The 23,233-nt window shown below is 47.2% G+C and overlaps 1 protein-coding gene and 1 long non-coding RNA gene across 2 annotated transcripts in view; one reads left to right on the forward strand and one right to left on the reverse strand.

Moving 5' to 3' along the window:
• The window catches only part of SPRED2 (sprouty related EVH1 domain containing 2), a 66,492-nt gene extending 48,120 nt beyond the window's left edge, over positions 1-18,372 (reverse strand). Inside the window, exon 1 of the mRNA XM_075088394.1 lies at positions 17,822-18,372. Within this exon, the coding sequence (XP_074944495.1) occupies positions 17,822-17,868 (47 nt within the window). The 5' untranslated portion in view covers positions 17,869-18,372. The remainder of the gene's footprint in view (positions 1-17,821) is intronic.
• Positions 15,455-22,025, forward strand: LOC142055024 (uncharacterized). The gene is made up of 3 exons (XR_012659769.1): positions 15,455-17,829; positions 19,662-20,943; positions 21,153-22,025. It is a non-coding gene; the product is annotated as an uncharacterized LOC142055024 (long non-coding RNA).
• The last annotated feature ends 1,208 nt before the right edge of the window (positions 22,026-23,233 follow it).

Consider the following 23,233-nt stretch of genomic DNA (forward strand, 5'->3'; position numbering starts at 1 on the left):
ACGGAAAGCCATAACTACAAAAATGGAGTTTAGCTTAAACTGAAAAAAAGGTTTGTTTAGATATTTATGCTTCTGAAATGTTCTTGTCACTTTGCTCTTCAGTACGTATACTGTTGAATTATTTTTGTCCACTGGAAGTGACCCCTTTGAACAAGGACATTAATCGCTTAGGAAGTATAATTAAATTTCCATGTCAGTTAACTATAGAGGACAATGATCTACATTTAAAAAAAAAAAATGAAATAAAAAAAATCAAGTGCAGTACTATCAGCCCAGCTTTCCACTTGGATTTGACCTCTACTACAACTGCACTGAAGAACTAGATGTTATTTGCATGCTTACTGTATGGAACATTTGTAGATATATAAATATCTCTATATTGCATCAAATATCAAGCATTTGCTATTTACCTGACACAGAATATACAAAGCCACGTGTTTTCTGCTTTTGTACGTATCAACTAGGACAGCAACCAATTATAACAACAGTATGGTCAATTAAATTGCAGTAAAATCAGGGAAGCAAAGGTCTGACTGAAACAATTTAGAATTTCAGTTCACACAAATTATTCCTGTCTAGAGATATGCCAATGCTGCCACAGTGGCATAGAGCACATCAACACACTCTCTGATGACAAGGGGTAAGCAAAGGCCTGTGCTCGAAACCTCACCTGAGCCAGCCAGGCTAGCTAGCAGGTACCTGCCTTATACCAATTCACATTCCATTTTCAAGTGATTAATTACATTAAAATCCTGCTGAATTGCTGCACATCCAAGCAGACCAGCTGTTAATCTTTTCTAACTTTTATTTTTGTCTCCCATGTGTGTTAGTGTACTGGGGTTTTGCGCTACAAAATGTTTTACGCCACCTCAGAGCTCCTCACATTAACTGATGGTGTTGGTAGTTAAACAACTTGCATCTATTACAAGCAGAAATTGGAATAACAGCAGACAGACAGAGCCCTTCAGCGCTGACTTCTAGGAAATCACTATCAAGAGCGCTGTTAAAGTTCACGCTCTTAAGCATTTTAGGTGGTGGTGAGAAGCTGCACCTGTATAGGGTGCTTGCCAAGGTCCCCTGTCCTTCGCCCCCTGAGATATTACCCAGAAATGTCATTTCAGTCCTGGCTTCAACCCTTCTTTACTATAGATGAAGATGAAGATGAAGAGACGAGCTATCAAAAAAACTGGACAATACTTCCACAAAAATACTAAACTTTGACTCCTGCCATTAAGGCAGTTCAGTAAGTGTCAGCCAATTAGCCAGTCATGACAGTCTTTTTCTCCATCGTCTGTTAATACTCAAGAGATACTTTCAGAAGTCACAGATTGGCTCTCCACGTCCCTTTCTTCAAAGCATACAAAAATAGCATAAAGTAACTAAAAAAAGCACAATAAAACGATGGGTGCCTTGTCCAAAGCAGCCTTCCAAGCTTTGGTGACCCTGGTTAGAGAGGATACAGTGCACAAGAACAGCTGATGCTAAAAGCATCAGGCATGTCTTCTTCTGGGGCATCTCACAGCTTCTTGGCCTTGCACAGCCCCAGCTGCATGGGGCATTTTTGCCTTATCCATTAAATCAACCAGTGTTTGAGGTCCATGGTTACTTCAACAAGTCACAGATGCATGCCAATGACATCAGAAATAAAATAAAAAACAATAATTAAAAAGAAGATCAAGAAGCCTAAAATTTTCCATGGCACCTAGAGACTATGGACTCTCCTGCCAACCAAGGTAGCAATGGGGAAGGCTGGGCTCTGCTGCCAGAGACCTTAGATGCCCATCATGCCTATGATGACCAGCTGTTGACAGTATGGAGGATGGTACGGGGACAATTCCAAAAATCCCTTCCTGGATAGTGCTTGGGACTTCCTTGTGACCCTCTGCCAAGCAAGCGGCATTATGAGCTCCGAACAGCTCCTTGCTTACTTTCCTGAAACACTGCTGTGTCAGGAAATGGGCAGGGACAGCTCTTATGAGGCCAGTGGTGCTTGTGCTGTTTCCACATATCAGATTTTATTGACTTTAGCCTGCTAACAGCCGGCAGTGCAATAACCTGCATCCACAGGCTGCTGAAAGTTAGATTTGTAAGGCTAAAATTAAGCTTTTCCTTTGATATGGAGTAGTCTTTGCTTGGTGTCCCAGTGCTTGTTTGGGCAGGCCTTCCATTCACCTGGGGCAAGCATGCTCTTCAAGCTTAATTAGGTCCTATCCCAGGCTAAAGAATTTAATAGTTAATTGAAACATCACGCCAACCTATGGTGTACTCTGCATGTGTCTCATGCCTCTCGTGGTGGAAGTCCAAGGGTGGGACAGCAGCTTGGGGCGAGGAGAAGGTTTAATTTTAGCCAAAAGGAAGAACGTGTTCAGCACACTGCCAAGCTAAAGAAATAAAAATAAAATGAAAATCCACTCTGCCACAGTCCTGCTCCATGACATGGGCAGACTAATTTATGCACGATCCATAACACAGAGGAGTGCTAAATGGCACTAGAACTACAGCCATAGGCAATGTAAGCCAAAAACGCTGCGCTACGCAACACGGGGAAAACGCCTGCACAATGCGTGAAGCTACCATGCATTTTTCCACCAACACAGTGAGAGCCCATCGCTATCCTCATCATCAAACTGTCGCAACTGCTGGGTGCAACCAAGGCCTTGCAGGGGCTTCCAGCTGCTCTGGGGCAGGAGACTGTATCTGCAAGCCACCTCCTGGTCACCAAACACATGGGAAATACCTTCTTATATAAACAGGTTTCTTGCAAGCTTATATATCCCTGTGCTGGGTTGTTGTGTATTTTTGTATGAAAAACCACAAAGACAAATCTCAGAGAGACTTTTTCCATGTCTGCCTGCACACATTTGATTGGAGGGAAGACAGTAACCGCCTTCTGACCTTTACAACAAGCCACTCTTGACAAAATTAAGGCTATTCTGCAGAGGGAATTTACCACAAAAAGAAGCAAATATCTTCCTTAAGCACAAAAGAGGTTAGTGTATTTAGCATTTTAATTAGATCATGAATGACAAAGCCACATTCCCGCAAAGAAGTTCCTGTATTTGAGACGTTCCAAAATAAAAATAATATACAGAGACTGGATTTTAGTCTTTAAGTATTTCCTTCCCCATACTTAAAGTCTACAATTTTCTGAAGTTAAATATAAAATAGCAAGAACCTGTACAATCTGTGAACACGCACAACCTTTCAACTTCTTTTATTCAATTAAGCAAAGAAACTCTTGCACAGCAGCATTCATGTTCCCTGCAACACAGCACCTTCCAACAAGCCACATATTCCTCTCTCTCCAGTCTTGAGTTTTCTCTGGGTTTAAAAAATTTACCTTTACTCTCAAGGGATTTTATAAATCCCCTTCATGAATTATACAGCAGGAGATGCCTGAAGCAGCTGCTCAGCCAGGTACATTCCTATCGCAGCCATCCAAGGAAAACCTTGCTTGGTTTTCTGCCATCTCACCAACCTAGGGCATCTCAGGCAATCTATAGGTAGGAATGCCCTGGACCTTGCATTATGCATCCTCTAGAAAAGGATTTTAAACTCCTGGAGTTTTTTTTCTGGCTGGAATTTGAAGCTAAACATCAAATCAGCAAAGCACCCCCATGGGTGCTCATTGATGAAGAGTTCTCATTTTCAAGTGTCTTGAAATGCACGACATAACAGGAAAATTTACCTATGGATTGAAAAAAGCCTTTCTGCATTTTCTGTACTTGTTGCAAGAGACCTTGAGCTTAGCTTTAGGCACCGGACAGTTTTCTCCTAACACAACACCACTTCTGTAAAACACGGCACAGTTCCCTTTATTGTTTGCTTTGCACCGTGGACTTCCACACTGCATGCCTTTCCTCGCCAACCACAGCCATCCATCATGCTTCAGTCATCTCTCCCTGGCTATTTACTTAAGGCTGGGTAGGGCCAGGAATTCCATCGCGTAACAAAATGTACAAACGTGCTTTTATACGGTGCATTTCAGCGCTGGAGAGCGCTCTCAAGGAGTTTCCCTCTTCTGCCCTGAGAAGCCTGCTTTACTCCGAAGTTCAGGGAACAGCAGAAGTTTCTTGCTGATGAAAGTCATGTGCAGAAGCAGAGGAAAGGAGCTGAGTATTTATTCCTTCCACCTAAGGAAATGACAACTTAAAAGAGTGGTTGGGTTACTGGTCGTTGGGAGCCTCCTTCAATTAAAGAGCTAGCTAAACCCAAAGCACCCCTCTCACTCAGGCTACTTTGCAAATAGGGGCTCAGTGTGACCTTGTGCTCCCCACTGCTTCACGGAAGAAAGCAGAATTGGGCTTTCCTCTGCAAACATTATAGCTATTTGGTGCTGCCAAGCAAATGCATAAAAGTGCTGTCCTTGTACCTCTGGAATCACCTGAAGCTGCACAGGCATCATGTATCTGGATGATATTGAGTGTGCAAGGCGATGAGGATGAGCCTGAACTAGCAGTTGGGGTAGAAGCCAACAGCACATCACCCGCTGTCCTGCCACATTGCTGGGCATCTGCACTCTGCCAGAAGCCAGAAAATAAGACATGATACTAGGCTTAATGGGTAAGAAAAAAGTCAGGTGCTCTGTACCTGATAAGAAACAAGCCTCTGACTGATAACCCAAGGAAGACGCATACCACCTGACACTGGAAGACAGTGTCTGCAGACACAAAGAAGATTCACTTCTGCTGGTCTAAGAAAAATACAGTCACCACCTTCCCATGCCCCTTGTAGCAAGGGGTGACCCAACTGGCCCAGGTTCACTTTGTGGGAAGTTTATAACACCACAAACTGGAATGAAATGGTACAAAAAAACATTAGTACCTTTTCTGCTGACCCATCACCAATTAAGTCAACAAACTTCTCTGCCATCCCATCCTTCCCTTCTCTCCCCACTGCTCCCAATTCGGGCAGGGATGTTCACTTCCACATACACTGCAAAAAAAATCCCATACTACCTCAAAGGAAGCATTGGTAGCTATTTACTAAGTATTTTTTTTAATGCATCCTAATATTTGGATTGTCACTTTCATTAAAAAGATGAGGATGTGAAGTATCTCTTTGATGCTCAGTTCATAACTGAAAGCCAGCTCATGTTAACCATCTGAAGATACAACCTCTTCCAGGCACAGGCTTGATCCCTGCAACCACCAGCAGTAGTTTTCAGCTAGATCCCTGGAAGTCCATTGAATGAGTCTTTTATAGCATTAATTACAATAAACAGCACATGTTATATATTGTCTCCAACTGTTCCACAGATGACTGGTCAGACACAGCAGATCCAGAAGCCCCTCGCAAAAGCAGCTGGATTTTTCCACCCTTGTGTACAGGGCAGGGGTTGCTTTACTGTTGGACAAATGTGGCACGTGGCTACTTTAAGCACCTAAACCATAAGCAGGTAGCCAGGGCTCACCACCAGTGACTCAAGGTGGATGATCATCTGCAGAAGGTCCAACCAGGGATGCTCATTTCTAGCCCCAGCTCTACCCCAAGCACAGAAATCAGAGCAACTTTTTCTTCCTTAAAACACAAATAGGGAAGTACTACTTGCAGTCGAGTATTTTCAGAAGGGTACCAGACTCCTGTGGAACCACAACCTAGTAAATTGTGTTGTGAAAAATTATTCCTCCTATTCCTGCAGCAGAGAGGAAGCAGAGGAGGGAAATAGTCTAGTAATATTTAACTGGATTTTGTTGATACAGGGTTTGCACAAAATGTACGTGTTTTACTGAAATCTCAAAATTTAAGTGCTGGAACAAAGGACACATTTCCCTCTGTATCATCTTACACCAAATCAACACACAAACCTTAGACACGTTCATAACCCAAAGAGAAGCAATTTGCAAAAGCACCTACTGATTTTATTGCTTACATCACTGCAGAACTTGGAACGCATTTTGTCCAACAGAGGCAAAACCAAAGCAGCAAATGCTCTCCCACTCACTGCTATTCCCCTTTGGTTTTGTTTCTTTAAGTCAACACCAAGAAAGCAAATTAAGCTTCTGACTCTCAGCTCCTATAACTGCATGAGTTACAGGGCACAGACTCCAGAAGTTTATATATTTTCTTTTTAAAACATGAATGGGAAAGTGTACGCAAACACCCTTCTTTCCCCATCCCTTCCTTCCCTTAAGGAGGAGTGTTTGTTTTTTTATTTGACATTATGAAAGGTTGGGGAAGCTATTCCTCCAATACTCTGATAAAGGTGGCCCACACTTCCTTAGAGATATAGTAAAGGGAAAAAAAAAAACCCCACCCAAACACCCCCACCACCAACAAAGCTGCTAGAAATATTTTTTAATGACTTCTGTACCGAATAACAAGTTGTATCAACAAATGAACCCAGTTTACAATTCACCTAGAGCTTTCCTGAACAAGAAAATACAGAGCTACACGGATGCAGAGGCACTAAGCATTGCAAAATTTTGCCACTCCATAGTCAAGCCCTCATGCCCAAGAGAAAAATGCCGCAGATGGGGCTTTTTGTGTTTCAATTTATAGATATTTATGACCACCACTTCTAAAATAACCCACGAAGCTGCTAACTTTAAGGAACAGTCTTTGTTGTTGCTTATGGGGGTTTGGGGTGGAGGGGAGGGCTTTTCTGTATGCCCTGGAAACTTATTTCAGGGATCTTATTTAAAGGCATGCACACAGAACCAAACCAAATGAGTGGTTGGTGGCAGACTTCCTTAAGCAGTAATTTTTTTCATTCATAGGCTGTGATTTCGAAGGGCTCTGTAACTGCTTGCTGGGGGAGCATCAGCATGGCTGAGGTCAACAGGCGCACTGACTGCAAGCTCCACACCCAAAAACTGGGAGACCCCAGCTAGATATTGGCCTCTGGGTACACAAGCATTTCTGGGACCTAATAGTAAAACCGGGAGAGAGCGAGAAGATTTTTATCAGGCAAACACAGGAGAGGAGGGTAAAAACATCACTGTACCACAAGCATGCACATATTTTAACATTGTCCAGCCCAGCATCATGCAAGACAGCCACAGCAATCCATAACTTATGGAGTTCAATCCAAGGCATCAAAATAAACTTATTTCTGCCTCTCCTTTATCTGCTGTCTGTTAATCATTTCTACACATACTACATACATGTAAGCACAACTTCTGGTGGGGAAAGACCACACACACATGGGCACACCAAGTCAAACCAATAAAATCACCCACCCTCCTTCTGCCTCTGCCCATCTGCACCAAGCTGAGCAACTCTGTGTTTGGAAGGATTTTAACCAAAACCGGTCACTTATCTAGATGAACTGACCTGGGAAGGTTTATGACTTCTGTGTAAGGACGAGGGAGACGGCAGACTTTTTAATAACAGATAAAGGCACAGACCTGATGAACAGCTCAAAAAAAAAAAAAAGGTTTATATTTATCATATAACTTATTTTAGGAACTACTGTAAAAAGGCACATTGCTGACCTGATAAGATCTTCCAGACCAGTACAGTTTATGTATACATACATAGACACAGGGGGAAATGGTTTATTTGGGCTTTAAGGTTCTTCCTGTAGGATGCAGTGTTTATAAAGGGTATTTCTAGAACTTCCTGACCGCATTTGTGAGACCATGCTCTCTGTGTGCCTCCAGCTCCTCTCCACACCAGCCTCGTTGTCTGCAATATTTATAGCCAGCGCCTCAGAAGTACAGAGGCTGTAAATGCTTCATGAGGAGTTCCGCGGTTCAGCAGGACTGACCTCCAAGCCACTAAGGTGGACAAGATACAGGAAAATTTCAGTTGTTCTTGATGTGTTTTTCCCAGAAAAATCTGCAAGTTATCCTTGTCTATATAACACAACGCTGTCTGGGTTTTTACCTGCAACTTTAAAAAGCATTTAGTCCCCTTTCTCCCTTTCTCCTATCACTCCCCCTTTAATTTTTTATTTTATTTATTGTTTTTAACCAACCTAGCTAATTCTCTACATTTCACTTCCTCCAGACAACAAGCAGAAGCTCATCTCCAGCACTGCTTGATAACTTTCCATCCATTCAACATTTGGGCTCTCACGCAGTATTACAATACTGAAATCCTAAATACTTACAGACAAAAAAAACCCAGGAAATTTTTCTCTTAAGCAGCTCTAGAGGCTTAATTGCACTGCAGCCTTTTATTCTTGTTTTTAAACACAGAAAACAAGCTCTGCACTAAGTCCTTCCTCCAGTTCAACTAAACATCAGATGCCTTTTTAAAAACACAAGGTTATTCAAGCAACACAAGTATTAGAATTACTATTTTACAAAACTCTAGACAATTTCTCAACTTCTCTATCTTTACAGCCACCAAACTGCATACATCCAGTAACAACATGTAAAGCAATGATGGGCTGCAGCCAGCTTAACACCTCCAAAGCCAAGTTTCAGTCAAAGATGAATTATGTTGGCAGCACTATAAATCTCCAGCGATAAAGTTTTTGCTGTAATTTCACCAGTATGTTTAAAACAAAAAAAGGCACAAGCGTGTTCCACTGAAGTATCAGTAGCTTTTCTGTAATTTATTCACACACGCTTTAAATACATGGAGTGTAACAAGCTCTGAAATACAGGGATTTACACTGTGGTCTAACAGGGGTGGCTGTACCCTGGCTCTCCATCCCCACAGAGGCAGCAGGGATTTAATAAAAGTTAAAAAATAAAAATAAATAAAAAAACCCCAAACAGTGCTAAGGAATCAGGCACCTTGGGTTTTAGGAATCATGATCAAATAAGACTGCTGTGTTGCCAACACTAGGGAGAAGATGGTAGAAGGCAGCTCTAGCCCCCACTTTCAGCAATGCACTCTCCCATGCAGCTCTTCACAGCCAAGCTGGCAGCAGAGGAGGGTGAATTTCTGCTTGCCAGCATCATGAGTACCCACTGCATTGGGCATCTAAGGCAAAATCAGGCACTTGGCTCCCCATTACACTGTTGGGACTTCTGTCCTTGCACCCCTACCCATGCAATATGGACATAGGATGAAGAGATGCATCCAAGCGTTAAAGGAACTGCGCTATTTAACAAAACCTAAGTTGAGCAGCTGAGAAAACTCCGAGTGTGCTTTGAATTAGCCCAGGTGGTACTTTCTGATCTCTATGTAATTTTTAAGAGCCAGACTGTTTGTAAATAACCTGCAACCCCAGACCCAGAAGCCCTGCAGCAGCAGCCGAGGTTATTTGCAGCTCCACTAATGCCTTCCAGCAGCTCATTATGGCATCCCTTTGATTTCTGGGGAAAAAAAAAGTAACTCTCCAGTATTAATGCCTGGACACTTTTTCTATTCTCAGCCCTCAGAGGTCTTGTAAAGATCACAAAGAACCATCCCAGTGGTACCCTCCCGGCACCCCAGTCCAGAGGCAGGGTAGCAGGCTGCAGGGGAGGAAGGATGCGCGCAGTTAGCTGCCCAAGGTGCCGCTCGCTCGCTATGGGGGCACAAACCCAGCTATTCACCCATCCTTGCCTCGTTTTGTCCCAACTCAAGGCAAAGCACACATAACTGGAAGCATTAGTAACCTTATATCAGCTTGGGGGCATACCTTTCCACTCATAAAACCACGTAAACAGACAGCTTGCCTTCCAAGCGCTTAAAAACCCAGGCGGGAGTGTTTGGACATGTCAGCGGAAGAAACGCAGAGAGCAGAGGGGAGCTGAGCTCTCAGTTTTCAGTGAGTGCAAGCGTGTGATGGAAGGGCGTAAACACGATGGGTATCTTTTTGGGCAGCATCCCCCTCACCACAGAGACCTGCTCAAGGTGCTATGGGTGAGGAGTCATTTCAGCTGCAGGAAAGAGTGTTGCCTGTATTTAAAGGGAGGATCCTCCCACCTAGAAACAGATATACACAAGGCTATGGGAGAGCCTTCTTTCACCTTATGTTCCCCCACCTTAAAAAATGCTCTCCACCACCAGTATGTGAATTAGTAAATAAATAAAAAGCATAAATGGTCTAGCGACTCAAAAAAAAACAAACCCCAAAACATTACACAGACATGCTTAAGCTCAGGTGCTAATTGCTGCTAGTGGCATCAACTAATTCTAAGCATGGACTTAATTCCTGTAAAACCACACCATTTAAGAAACGTTGTCTTTCTGCAGGCAAGGGGAGAACGAGGAAGGAGCTGGTAGGTGAGACCGTGGTGCTGCAACAGGCTCCGGTGTTTAGGGGAGAAGATTCGTGATTTCCCACAGCGTTTTGAAACCCTGACTGCTGTGCAAATACCTTCAGTGTATTTCAGCTATGGCAAAGGAAACTAATCTTGCTCCTAACTACTACCCAAACAGGCAAGCAGTGCTAAACATTTTAATGTATAGCACAGGGAGGGAAGCTGCCTAGTCTTCAGACCCACTTTTAACTAGCAAAAAGAAAGAAGTAATGGGACTATCCAAACAGGACATACGTACAATGCAATTAAAAAAAATAATCTAAGCATTTTCAGACCTCCTTGGGACTTGAGTGCATGTGCAGAACATGCTCCTGTCCTTGTACAGCAGTGCAGGCCCTTACAAGCAGAGAGACATGTTTCCTATATGCTAGATCAAAAGACACTATCAGGTTTTACAACACACCTCCCAGTGCCATCAATGCAAGTCTCACAAAGGGCGACAGCAGAGGTGTAACAGCGACCAACTCAACTTTCTTATTAGAAAGAAATGGGGGGGGAAGTGGTTGCTCTCAACAGAAGACGCACATATTTGTTCGTAGAGAGATGTACACAGGTAACAAGTCTTAATGTTACTTTTGAAAGGCCACTTAATACACACAGAAACAAAAAAACCTATTTAATTGTTTAGGCAGTTCACTAAAGACACTATTTTTGGCTTGCATTTTGCCTGGTTTCTGTAGCACCTTGGACAAGAAGCACTAGCTCCACCACCACGGTAGTCTTCAGGCCATGAAACGCTTTTCTCCTTGCTAGGCACCTCCATCAAAGTCCAAACGTTTTGTGGAGGTGGGCAACTCCGCAATCTAACCTTTGAAAACACCACAGATGGGGAAATCAAGTAATTTTGTTAGAAAGCCCTACAACCCCTCCTCCCCACGCCTGCCAGTAAGAAATTTCCTTCCTAGCTGGAATAACCATCAGGTATTGGGCTCAGCTGATAGACTCAAGATCTCTCCTCCGATTACAGTACACTTCAGAGTTGAGAACAAAGGGGAGGAAGAAAAAAAAAAAACACAAACCCCAAAAACAATCCTTGAAGTATGAGTTGCAAGCAAGAAAGTAAAAGAAAGTTAGTCAAAGAGCCTAAGAACAAGCAGACCAAGTCAAAAATAATAATTTGGGTTAAAAATCACACCTACTGCAACAGGTAGAATTTGCCTGCTGCTGGCAGAAAGGTTTTTAGCAGCCTTGAAAACACACTTTGTAATCCTGCTTTTGATAAAACACAGCTTACTTTTAAAGTGAAAGATCTGCTTCTACTGGGTGAATCAGTGTTTCACTCCAATGGCTACATCAGGTCTATGTTATGGGAGACCACCTTCCCCTGACACTAGGGAGAAAATATTGCCAGTGGAGAAAGCAGAGTTTGGTTTGCACCAGGAGTTGTGGCAATGGCAGAAGTCCTGCTTCCAGACAAGAGTGACGTGTGAAGGGATAGAAATAAAATAAGCAAGAGACCAAAAATGCCCAAAAGTGCAGGGGAAAGGAAATGAGAGAGCAGAAAACAAGAAGCGAAACGGACAAAGCAGGCAGGAAAGCACAGAAACACAGCGGAAGGAGGGAACAGCCCCTTGTCTCCAGCAACACACGGAGAGCTGCTCTAGCCTCAGATGGAGGCAAAGCTGTAACTCCCGTGCTGGACAGCGGGCCAGCAGGCACCGGGGCAAGCCCGCTTACCTGGGTGCCATGGGTACAGGGCAGGGGAGGGAAGAGCCACTGGTGACTTTGCTAGAGGAGTGACAGCGATGAGACAAAGTGAAGACATCCTCCTGGACTTACAGAAGATGCTCTTCCTCTGGCCATGCAACATCTGGTTGACACTGAGCTGGACTAGGAAAAGAGGTGAGGAGCACCACTATGATATTTGTGGGTACCAACACAGATGGTCACGCTGATATGATAAAAACCTTAATAATGACTGCACCAGCGGTTCTGCCCACTGGCAGAATTCTGCGCAGTATTTGGGCATTGCTTTGCTCTTCTTGCTGCAATAGCAGGGCTCACCCCCACGCCCCAGCTGTGTTTCTGCAACCCACCACCCTTGATTCACCAAGCGGAGGGGACCAGCAGACGGCTGGCCTCGCCGTGTGAGGAAATGAAGCATCAGAAACTATGTAGGCAAACCCAACCTTTGCTCCGAAAAGCTGATGTAAAGACAAAGGTGAGGATTGGGCACAAAGGGAAGGCATCAAGAAGGTGGCCAGTGCAGCCCAGCTGCATTTCTCCGCAGCTTCAGAGGGTCAGGTTTTCAGTTACTGAGCAAGCATCAGAAAAATAAATGATTAAAAGAAATATGACAAGGAAAGGGGGTGACTTGGGTAGCGAAAAGGGAAGGAGGGAAAAGAAAACTCACGAAATCTTGGCAGAAAACCAAGAGAGTGGAAAAGAAAAAAAAAAAAGGAGTATTAGAAACCATCAGCTAAGTTGACCCATGGCCAAAGTGGGAAGAAAGGGTAAGTGCAAGCAAGGTGGTGGGAGATGCTGCTGCTCCACTCTGCTTGCTAGCAGGCTTGGAGAAGACCTCTCTTACCAGTGCCGGGATCTATGTGACAACAGCTTCTCACTTCTGTAGTCCACAGAAATGGGGACCGGTGTGACTCGCATCTGCTGTCAGTCAGCTCTGCAGCCTATTTGTACCTTTTTCAGTCAACTGACCTTTCTTATCATATTTCTTTTTAAATTTCTGCATTGCTTCAGAAGTTCAAGACCTCCAAAAAATCAAATGCTATGCTTAGCAAACAGAGTATATAAAAAACACAGTCTCCAGAGCTGTACTTTTAGTTTTACTGATCTCTGTGCCCTCTTCTTTCCTGCACATCTTTTGCAAGGATTATAGTTAAAAAGCGGGGGGAAGGAAAAATGAAACAAAACACATTTTTCAATGAATTTGTTGATGGGAGCAGTGCCTACAGCCAAAGCTGGTCCTAGCAGTGGAGAAAGAAAGAGCTGCACCTCAAGATGCCACAAGATGTCAACTTCTGCAGAAACAGGGCACTGCCATTCAACGGGCCGGATCAATGTGCAACCCTGCTTCTGTCAGGATGCTGCTGACTGCCTGCACCCTTTTGGTACTCAAACTTTCAAAGTACGTCTCTCCCAGGTTTAATACCTCTGGAAGATCACTTATTCTTATACCGCTGGAGAGAAGGACACTGAGTTTACCCATTCCTCAAGCATGCCAGAATGCAAAAGGAGGGATTGAAACCAATAGTTAAGTTGTCTCTTGGTCCTCAGCTCCCACTTTCCAGCCTGGTCCAGAAGAAGGACAATTACCATCATCTCCCTGTGGTTCAGTGACCAACAGGAAACAATTTTGTGGTTTAAATCCAGCTACCAGTGAACTAAGCCCACGTTAAGAGCAAGCCTCACCGCACAACGTACTTTTGTTTGCAGCCTCAGGATTTAATTAAACAGGCAGATAAAGCCTACCTTTTAACCCACGCTCAAGGGTGCGCCCCGGCAAGATAAGAAACAGGCTGCAAAAACAGGTCGAAGATGATCCCACTGCTGGGGCGGCATCTGCGCCATGCTTGAACACCATCCCACCACCACCGTCCCACCACGCTTCTTGCTGAGGAGAGCCTTGCCAAAAAAACTCACTTTCTGGCTCAAAGGCGGGTTGTTGAGGTTTCTCCTCTTCAGTACAGGATCAGGGTTATCTGAGGGCAGCTGCGGCCATAGCGTGGACTAACGTGCTGAGAAATTCAAATCCTGCTTGTGGCAACTCTCTTCCCATACATGCCCTTTCCAGCTGTCTGACCAAACACCCCTTCCATTTGTCTTCCACCTACAGTTCCTTTCCAAGTTATTTCCAAGACAGAAGTAAGAAAGGGTAAATCCCTTTTTTCATCCTTCATCCGATGGAGCTTTTATTCCCTTATAAACAGCAACTTCTCCCAGTAACCAAACAAAGCAGCCACTTACATGTCATATTTTAAACAGGCATGTTTTCAGGCCAAGAAATAAACAGTTATATTTTGGCAATCCTTCATTTCCTGTCCTATTTGCGGGCAATAATGTCATGACACACAGCGTGTCCCATGCCTTCCTCCCTGGCTTAAGCTTGCAGCAAAAAAAGGTTAGCTGAATGAGCCGCTTATGACAGCTACAGAAAAATAATCAGTATTGGGCAAAAGTGTGGTGAAAATGAAAGGGGAAAAAAAAAAAGAAATAAATCATTTTTTCAGTGTAAAGTGTGAACTGCAATACTGGTAGACTCTGTATTCAGAGCAAGCGTTGCTGGTCCCTGCTCAGCTATGGAGGGAAGTGGGATTTTGGGACCAGCGAAAGGACAAATGAGCATGAGTCAAGTTTCATTTTCTTTCCCTGGAATGGGAAAAATGCATCACCCCAAGGCGTTAGTGTGATCTCTCTCCACATTCTGCTGCCCCATATGACGCTGCAGCAACCCGCTACTCTGCCTAAGACATATCCCACTTAACCCAGCTCGTTAAAAACCTCCAGGGGACCAGTCCTACTTGCAAACACTTGGCACACGCGCTCCAGGCTCACTGGAATAAATCAAGCGTGCGTTTGCCGAGCGGCAGGGACACCCCAGGGACGCAGCCGCTGCCTGGCTCGGGCAGGGCTTCGCAGCTCCATCACAAGCAGCGAAAGGCTGTGGACCAACACTTCCTCGTTCTCTGACCTTTTCCATTTAATTACTTCCTGTGACTTTCTTGGAACCATGCATCGGAACAAGCAGGCGGCAGCCTCCGGGTGTAACCGAATCACTTTAAGGGTTCGGCTCCATCCTCCTACTTACAAGCGGAAAGACGCCAGCAGCCCACCCGGGAGCTGCCAGCTGTTGACAGGGTCACCGCTCACAGTGGGCAGCTGCTCCTCTCCTGGGTACAGGCAGCACAGCCCAAAACTCTCCCAGTACTTATGCTCAGCGCGGCAAGTTTCGTGCCTCTTGATTTATTACCAGGCATCCCTGTTTTGCACCCCCTGCAATGTGCAAAGGAGAAGCATGGCAGCGATGTGGGGGGGGGAAGGAGAGAAGCAGCACTAAAGGCTGAGATGCAGAAAGAGGTGCTCGCTTTGCAATGACAAATCGACCTCTAAGTATCGATCTGAAATGGTGCAGTCATGAAGGGACCAATGAGTTGCCAGCATCCTAAGCCCTATTTTTTCACCTCCTTGGTTTTATAAATTGTTTCAAAACTCAAAATCTTACCAAGCTGTCCTCAAGGAATTAAAAGAAAAAAGCTGAAAATGGGGAGGGGGAAACCCTCACAGTTTACTTGAAGAGGGTTATTTAAAAATGCATCCTGACAGTGGTCCTTTTTTTTTTTTTTGTAATCTGGCTGTTAACATTTGCTCACAGTGCACTCAGTGAAATGAGAATAGCTATGCAAATTAAAACCAGATATCTAGGGCAAATAGCACGCTATACTACCATTGTTCTGACAGCTTGAGAAAACTTTATCAGGAGAGCCTGTCCTGATTTCTTTTAGCACCATATATATTGAAAAAAAAAAAAAAAATCACTTCACCCACCACCAAAATGAAAAACAATCCATGAGTCACCAGCTTCAGCGATGCTATCAATCAATGCAAGGCTGGAAGCGAAGAGCTTACGAAGGAAACCATGGCTTACCTAAAACACCTAACTGTGCCCTGCAAGGCAAAGGCCAGGATCATACTGCAACAAGCCCAACTGCAGCCTCCAAAACAGCTGCGTGGGACATGCACCAGGGTAAGGACCATGGTGCATCATTTACCCTGAAAGCCAACACGTCCAGCCACCAAGAAAACCGCTAAAGCTGGCCTGGGAAACGGGTTGGGTACCAGCTCCCCATGGACACCATTGCTCCCCATCTTCCATGGATCAAAGCACAACGCCTGGTGACCCCAAGAGAGGTGGCATGACCCAACAGCCTCGCTCCCCAGCCCAGGTAGGACACACATGAAACCCATTAGCTGAAGCCTCCCTCAGCATGACAGCACGGCAGCAGCACGTGGAGGAAGAATTTATTCCAAAACAAACTGCAGCCTACAATTAAGGAAAAAAAAAAAAAAACCAAAGAAAAACACAAAACATCAGAGCTGAGCGCTCGCTGTTTTACACCAACACTCACCTCCGCACCAAGCCCTGCAGGAAAACGTGTTCGGAGCAACGTCTTCCTGCAAGATGAAGGTTGGTGAACACCAGCTTTCATCTGCTGAATTGGGTTAGGTTTGCCCCTGTGCTTTCAAGCCCAGGGATAGGGACCCACCTCTCTTCCTCTTATCCAGTTTGAAAAATGAAACACAAAAAAAACCCAAACAAGAAACGGCAGATTTTTATTGGAAACGAGTTGGCCACATTTTTCCAGCCTGCCAGGTCATGGCAGTCTGTGAGGAAGAAACTCAACTACTTTTTTTTTTTTTTTTTTTTTTGGGGGGGGGAAAGAACCATACCAACTTCAAAATAACCACAATTTCAGAAGCTACATATAACACGTATTTATAGTCACTTCATTAAGAAGTGCAAGAATAACAATTCCTCTCTTCCTCTCAACACACGTTGCAGGCAGAAGCCATTTCCTTCACTGCTCACGTTTCTCCAGTAAATTGACTTAAAATAATTTCAAAGCTACGATGGTACAAGCGCAGCACACGCCGCCAACTATGCTTTTTTTCAGACTCCAAACACTGAGCTGAAAAGTTGCACAATTTTGACGCCGCTTTATAAGCCCTGAGAGAAGTCATTTTAAAGCGCTGTACATCCTATGGCGCTTGGCACAGAACCAGTCCTGCACGCAAGTGAGTCATTTTTCTCGACTGTCAAACCCCAGAAAGAGATAGCCAGGAACAACGTTTGGGCCAGCACGGCTTGTAAAAGCCTTTCCTGCAATTCCTCTGTAATATCTTTTATTTTAGGGGTGAAACACTTAAAAATGAGAAAAGAGCACCGTCAGGCATTTTGAATGCCTTGGCGTGGCCGCTCGGGGCTGGGTGTATGTGTGTGTGTGTGTGTGTGTGCGCGCGCTATTTGCGGGGAGGTTGTGGGGTGCTCCCGAACGGGGGTGCCGTTGCGGGGAGTGGGCGAGGCGGGGACCCACAGCCCCGGGGCGGGCGGGGGGCAGTGAATGGAGAGGCCGCCGGTGACCGGGTTTATGAATGCGGCGTCATGTGACGGCGGCGGCGGCCGCCCTCCTATTCACAAAACGGCGGCGGCGGCCGGGGCGGGGATCTGCGACGTCCCCGTGTCGTCCCCCCCCGCCTCCCGATTCTCCCCACCCCCCCAACCCCGGGGCTGCGGGGCGGGGGAAGGGGAGCGCACCGCCCCCGCCCCCCCCCCCCTCCGCTTCCGCCGCAGGCTGGCCCCGCCGGGCGCCCTGACCCCCCCGCCCGGGGCGGGGAGAGGTGGCCGTGAGGGGTGTCCGGGGGTGCACACACACACACCCGCACACCGGCGTCCCCGCGCCTCCCGGGGGTTTTTATGAATGAAAAGGCGGTATGCAAATGAGCGCGGCCCGGGGGGGAGCGCGAAATGGCGGATGCGCGGGCGGCCAGCGCGCACACGTACGCGCGTGTCCGTGTCCCTCTGTCCACCCGCGGTCTGCCTGCGTGTGTGTATATGCGTAGAGGGGGTGCGAAGGATCCGCACCGGCTCCCGCCGAGGCAACAAAGGGTGCCCCCCCGCCCCCCGCCCCAGCCTGCCGGCCGCCCCCGGCCCCGCTCACTCGTCAGGGTAGGCTTCCTCGGTCATCTTCTCCCCGTCTAGGCTCATCCCTCGCCGCGGGCGGCCGGGCTGCGCCTCCGCATCTTCCTGCGCTTCACATGGCGGGGGAGGCCGCGCCGCGGCGGGCCGGGGCTGGCGGCCGCGCCGGGCCCGACGGCGCGGGAGCGCGGGCGGCGACGGGGGGGGGACTGGAGGGAAGAGGGGGGGCTATGGCCGCGCTCGTCGCCGGGCAGCGGCGACGGCCGGAGGCGGAGGAGGAGAGGCGGCGGTCAGCGCGCCGCGGGGGCGCGGCGGGGCGCGGCGGCGGCGGCGGCGGCGCGGGGTCCGGGCCCGGGGGAGCGGCGCAGCGCCTGGGGGCAGGCGGCGGCGCCGGGCCAGCCCCATGGCCGCGCTCACGCCATGGCGGGGCGCCGCGGGCGGCGGCGGCGGAGCAGGGAGGGAGGGAGGGAGGGAGGGAAGGGGGAGCCCCGGCAGGAAGCGGCGGCGCTGCCAAGCGGCCGCGGCCGCCGGGAGCGGGCTGGGCAGCGCCGGACCCGGGCGGGCGGGCGGGAGGGAGCGGCGGCGGCGGCGAGGAAGGAGGAGACGGGGCTGGCAGTGGCGCCTCCCCCCCGGCGGCGCGGCCCGCCCCGGCCCGGCCCACCGAGCCCCCGCGGCGCAGCGCAGCGCAGAGCTGAGCCCGGGGTGCGGCCGCCGCGATCGCCTCCGCCCGCCCCGGCCCGGCCCGACCCGACCCCGCCGCCGCCCGGCTGCGCTCGGCTCGGTGCGGCTCACCTCAGCTGGTCCCGGCTGGGTTCAGCCTCACCCAGCCCCGCTCGGTCCTGTGCAGCCTGACCTAGTAAGGCCCGCTCAGCCCGATCTAGCTCATCTCAGTCCTTCCAGGCCTAGCTCGCCCCAGCCTGACCTTGCCCAGCTCGGCTGGGTTCAGCCCAACCCAACTTAGCCCGGCTTGGTTGGGTTCAGCCCAAACCAGCCTGGCTCGGCGCAGCTCCTTGGCATGGCTGACACGGCCCGTAGGAAGGATTTACGTTCCTGTAGGCGATGGGTGCAGTGCCGTATGTGCAGCGAGGGGTTAAATAGCCTGTTGGTAGAAGAAGAGCTCGGGGAGGCAGTGTTGCCCCCACGCAGCTGCGTCCTGAGGTGATGGAGCTCCTCTTGCACATATAGCCGGGTTTCTCACCTCCCTTCGTTCTTCCCACCACATCTCACCCTCTACAAGAGCTTAGGTCAACCCCTGTGGCCGTGCTCAGCTATGGGGTGGGCACAGGCATGCTGGTAGCATCGCGCAGCTTTTTTTGTAGGCCAGTTTAAATGGTTTTTGCTGCAATGAACAGCGCTGTAACCATAAACAGTCTGCTAACTTGTGGTGTGTCCAGAGCTACACCATAATTACTTCTCTTGCCCTGGAAACTTGCATGGTCCACAGAGGAGGGGGTGACAGGAGCTGACTCTCAAAAAGAAAGTTTGGCCCATGAAGTCAAATAGCTAGCAGAGAGTTTTGGTTTTGCTTTCTCCATGAGGTCCTCTGTGACCGGGCAATCTTGGGAGAAGAAATTTGTCTGTCCCACCCAAGCGCACCACCTTGCCTTTCCAGCCTCCACAGGCTCCTCAGCTGCAGCATCTCTTTCCCGTTGCAGACAGGGAGAATGTCCCATCTCTGCTCTCACCATATATGGGTATTCAGACCCTGTACAGCTGCAATTCCTAAGGAAGCCACTTACAGATTTATCTTTCAAGTCTAATTTATGGGATTTAGTCTTGAAAGGGCATTCAGATTTTGGGGTAGAAATTGTGTTTCTTTCTGTTGGGTTTCAGTTTCTAAGTGCTGTGAATTTTCTTTTCAGGAACAGAAGTGGAAACTTGCAGAGAAATCTGTGGACTGCTAGTAATGCGATGGAGGCAAGAGCCGATGAAAGCTTTGAGGTCTTCTTTATGAGGGGTTTCCCCCAGGGAGAAGCAGCATGCCCTTTGGAGATGCTACCAGAATTTGCACCTTTGGTGGCATTACAATATTCTAGTAACACACTTGTCATTGCTAGACGTTCAGCTGTAACGCCAGATAGCATGTGAGAGCGTGTGCCCTCTTCCCTCCCCTTGGCAACCTCTGGTGTGTTTATTCGGATGTCGACGTCTCTGCTCTCCCCATCCCCTTCCCACCCATTCATTCCTCTGCAAAGCACAGTTTGACACCCCCTCGGCTGTGCTAACGCCTCCCACTGTTGGGGAGTTACACTGCTGGATCTGCTAAATGGTCCCAGCTAATAATACCCACCCAATACCTCTTTATTTTTGAAAGTAATTCAAGGATCCAGCTTGCAGAATGGCATGATATACATCTTGGCAAAGCTGAGCTGGCAGCTACAGGAAGCATCAGGGCAGGAGTAAGTAGTTGGGGGCAAGGAAATGGCAGGAACGTCTTCAGCTGCTGTACCATAAAAGACCAGATGTAATGATTTGACACACTTCCACCCACCCTACGTCTTTTTTTCCCCCCCTAAACAATGCTGAGATTGCACAGATGTCTAACATCCTTAAAATCTTCCATGCCAAAAATCTCTGTGGTCAGCAGGAGCATCGATGCGCATCAAGTGGGGAACGTGGCATTTAGCAGTTGGCTACTACAGAACCAGAATAAGGGGAGAGCTACGGCCACATGAAAAACCCAGGGTGCAATCATGTAATTAAAAGGCCATTATAGTGCATATACCGCTGTGGAGGACTGGGTATTAATTACTGCCTGATTAATGCTTGAGAACTTGACCGTGTGATCTGGATGTATTTTTGTGTACTTGTGTGTATGTGTATTTGCCCCAATGGCTAGAAGCAAATGTGTTTGAGTCTTAGAAGCTGAAGTTTTACTTGATCTAGTTTCTTGAGTCATTTCCTGTGGATTTGCAAGATCTCACATTTGATCTCTGCTTTCACTGTCCTACTAATTTGGAAGCTGCTAAGCTATTTATTCTCCAAATGATTTCTCTCACTGCACAGCCCTCTTACTACTGTGTATGTGCCTTTTGTACCGATAAATATTGAATTCTGTTTTTCTAATATTCAGGTTACCGTGTCGGTTCTTGTGAGTAGCACTTTCAAGATGACTGACTTTTCTGAATGAAAAGGCTCTCAGAGGTGTGGTTTCTGTTTGTGCATTGTACTGTTTGTATACAGAGCTTCTGCTTACACACAGAATAGCGCTTCCCTCTGATGCAATCGTTACGGTACCTAGAATTAATTAGCCATTGGTGGCAGAGCTTCAAGACAGCAGCTCCTGCATACTAACAATTTGCGTTCCATGACTATTCTGCATTTCATATTAAAAAGGAATATTTATTTTGCAGCATAATATTTTAGTTGTCACAGACGATGTGGTACATGGATCTTGTTTCTGCTTGGACTGAAAATGGACGTCCCCAAAGTGCTGTTACACCTTTAGCTGGCACTTTTTGGGGGTGAGAAGTGCTGGAATTTGAAGCAGCAGAATTTAAGATGGCATTTACTGTAGCCTTGCAACGTCGCCTGCTCCCTTCACCCACTCTTGCTTTTAAAACCTATACCTTTGAGCAGAAATCTTCCACGCTGTTGATTTAGGAACCTAAATATGAATGTTGGTACCTTGTTGACTGTGCTGGTTTCAATGACTTTTCCACTGACTCACACGGTGACTTTGAATGAGTGAGGAGTAGAAGTCAGCAGTCCTGAATCACACCATCCTCCAGACAATCACCCCCCTCCCCGATAATTCTTTCGAGCAGCAATCATATTTTAAAAGCAATGATTACATCCGTGTTTTCCCCCATCATCATCGCTCAGAATTTAAGAGCTATAGAAACAATCTGCAACATTTGCAGTCAGCTTGAAAGCTTTCAGAGTTGACACATTTTGGGAGGTCACAGAGTTTGGAAATACAAAGCTTTTTTCCATCAGGAGTGGGATTTCAGCATGTGGTTTGGAGAATTGTCGGGAGGATTTCGGGCACCTGCCAGGGCAATAGGAGGTGGGGGGCACCCCGCAGTCTTCCCAGGATGTCCTTTCGAAGGGCGGTAAGACCAGAGCAGGAAAGCAGAAAGGGACCCTTGCTGCCAGATGGGCTGCTTTGCTCAAGGTCTGACTATCCCAGTGTTTTCTCCATTTCTTGGCTTTTGTAATCATGTGTTAAGACAGAAAATGGCAACAAAGCTTATGCAATCTCTTCACTACTGTATGTGTGCGTCTCTGTACAACTTTGAGATGCTGGGACTGGTGACAGGGGAAGAAGGGGAGGGGAAGAAGGAGCAGCAAAGGAGGGTAGGGATCTCCAGAATAACCCAGTGCTCACCAGTTCAAATAAACTAAATGGCTGGTTAGAGGAGCAGCTCAGTGGTTTCAGCTGAAAGCAGAGGTAGAGCAGGAGCTCAGCCCTTTCTGAACACCACGGAGTCTACCTGGGCAACTGCAATGTCTTGACAGCGGGAGGGCGTTGACCAGCGCTTGCAGTCAGCCATGAGTCACATGTATGGGACAAACCTGGTTTCATTTGTAGCTGTATTCACGAAACCATGCCCTCTCCTTCAGCCTCTCCCAAAATAAAAGCCAGGTTTATTGAAATGAAGGGATTGTGAGGAAAAGAGGGCTTTTCAAAACCCTTTCTCTCCTACTGGGTGCCTTGATGTCCTCTTAATATTCAGCAGTAAGTGATTTATAGCCCTCCTGACACGATGGTTTGGTGTTTCCTTTGTGTGCATAACTTCCTTCTGATTTAAAGGGATGATAACAAACCCAAATTGTAATCTCACAAGCACATGATGCATTGTCTTTGTGGTGCAGATAGCTGGAATATGCTCTGATCTGAGTTCAGCCCTTCAGCCTCTCCTCCACCCCCCAAATTTCACCCTGGTGTCAGAGTGGCATTAGCAGGTTTAGTGAGGCAGCAATGCCAGCGGGGCCAATTCCGTCAGCTGTAGTGATGCAGGATGATGTTTTTTGGGAGTCTTACTAAGAGTTGAGTCCCCGGCATGGGTTCAGCAAGATATCTGTGCACAGCTGCTTCTTGAACTTCTCGTATACTTTTTTTTTGCTGAATGTTTGGAAGGAAAAGCTGCTACAAAACCTTCACTGTCACAGTTGGTTCCCCACCAGTGCTTTGCTTCTGGATGTTCCTGGCTCAGAGCGTGCCCCGGCCCATTGGATCGAAAAATAAGTGTGCATGAACTCTGCCAGTGTCATGGGTGCACTGGCAACGTCGGGATTAGTCCTAAAGCTGGGCTACTTTCGGCATGAGGGAAGGGCTGCTTTCCTCTCAAGATGCCTTTCCACCCTTGAGAGGTTTCTGCATTTTTGATACAGCTGTTTCCAGGGCCTCATGGGAGCTGAATAATCAGATGCCAAACAATCCGTTTTTACTTCAGGGAGCACAAAAGTAGATGGATCTGGGAAAAACACT

The sequence above is a fragment of the Phalacrocorax aristotelis genome, chromosome 3 (assembly GCF_949628215.1).
Source record: "Phalacrocorax aristotelis chromosome 3, bGulAri2.1, whole genome shotgun sequence".
Taxonomy (NCBI): Eukaryota; Metazoa; Chordata; class Aves; order Suliformes; family Phalacrocoracidae; genus Phalacrocorax; species Phalacrocorax aristotelis.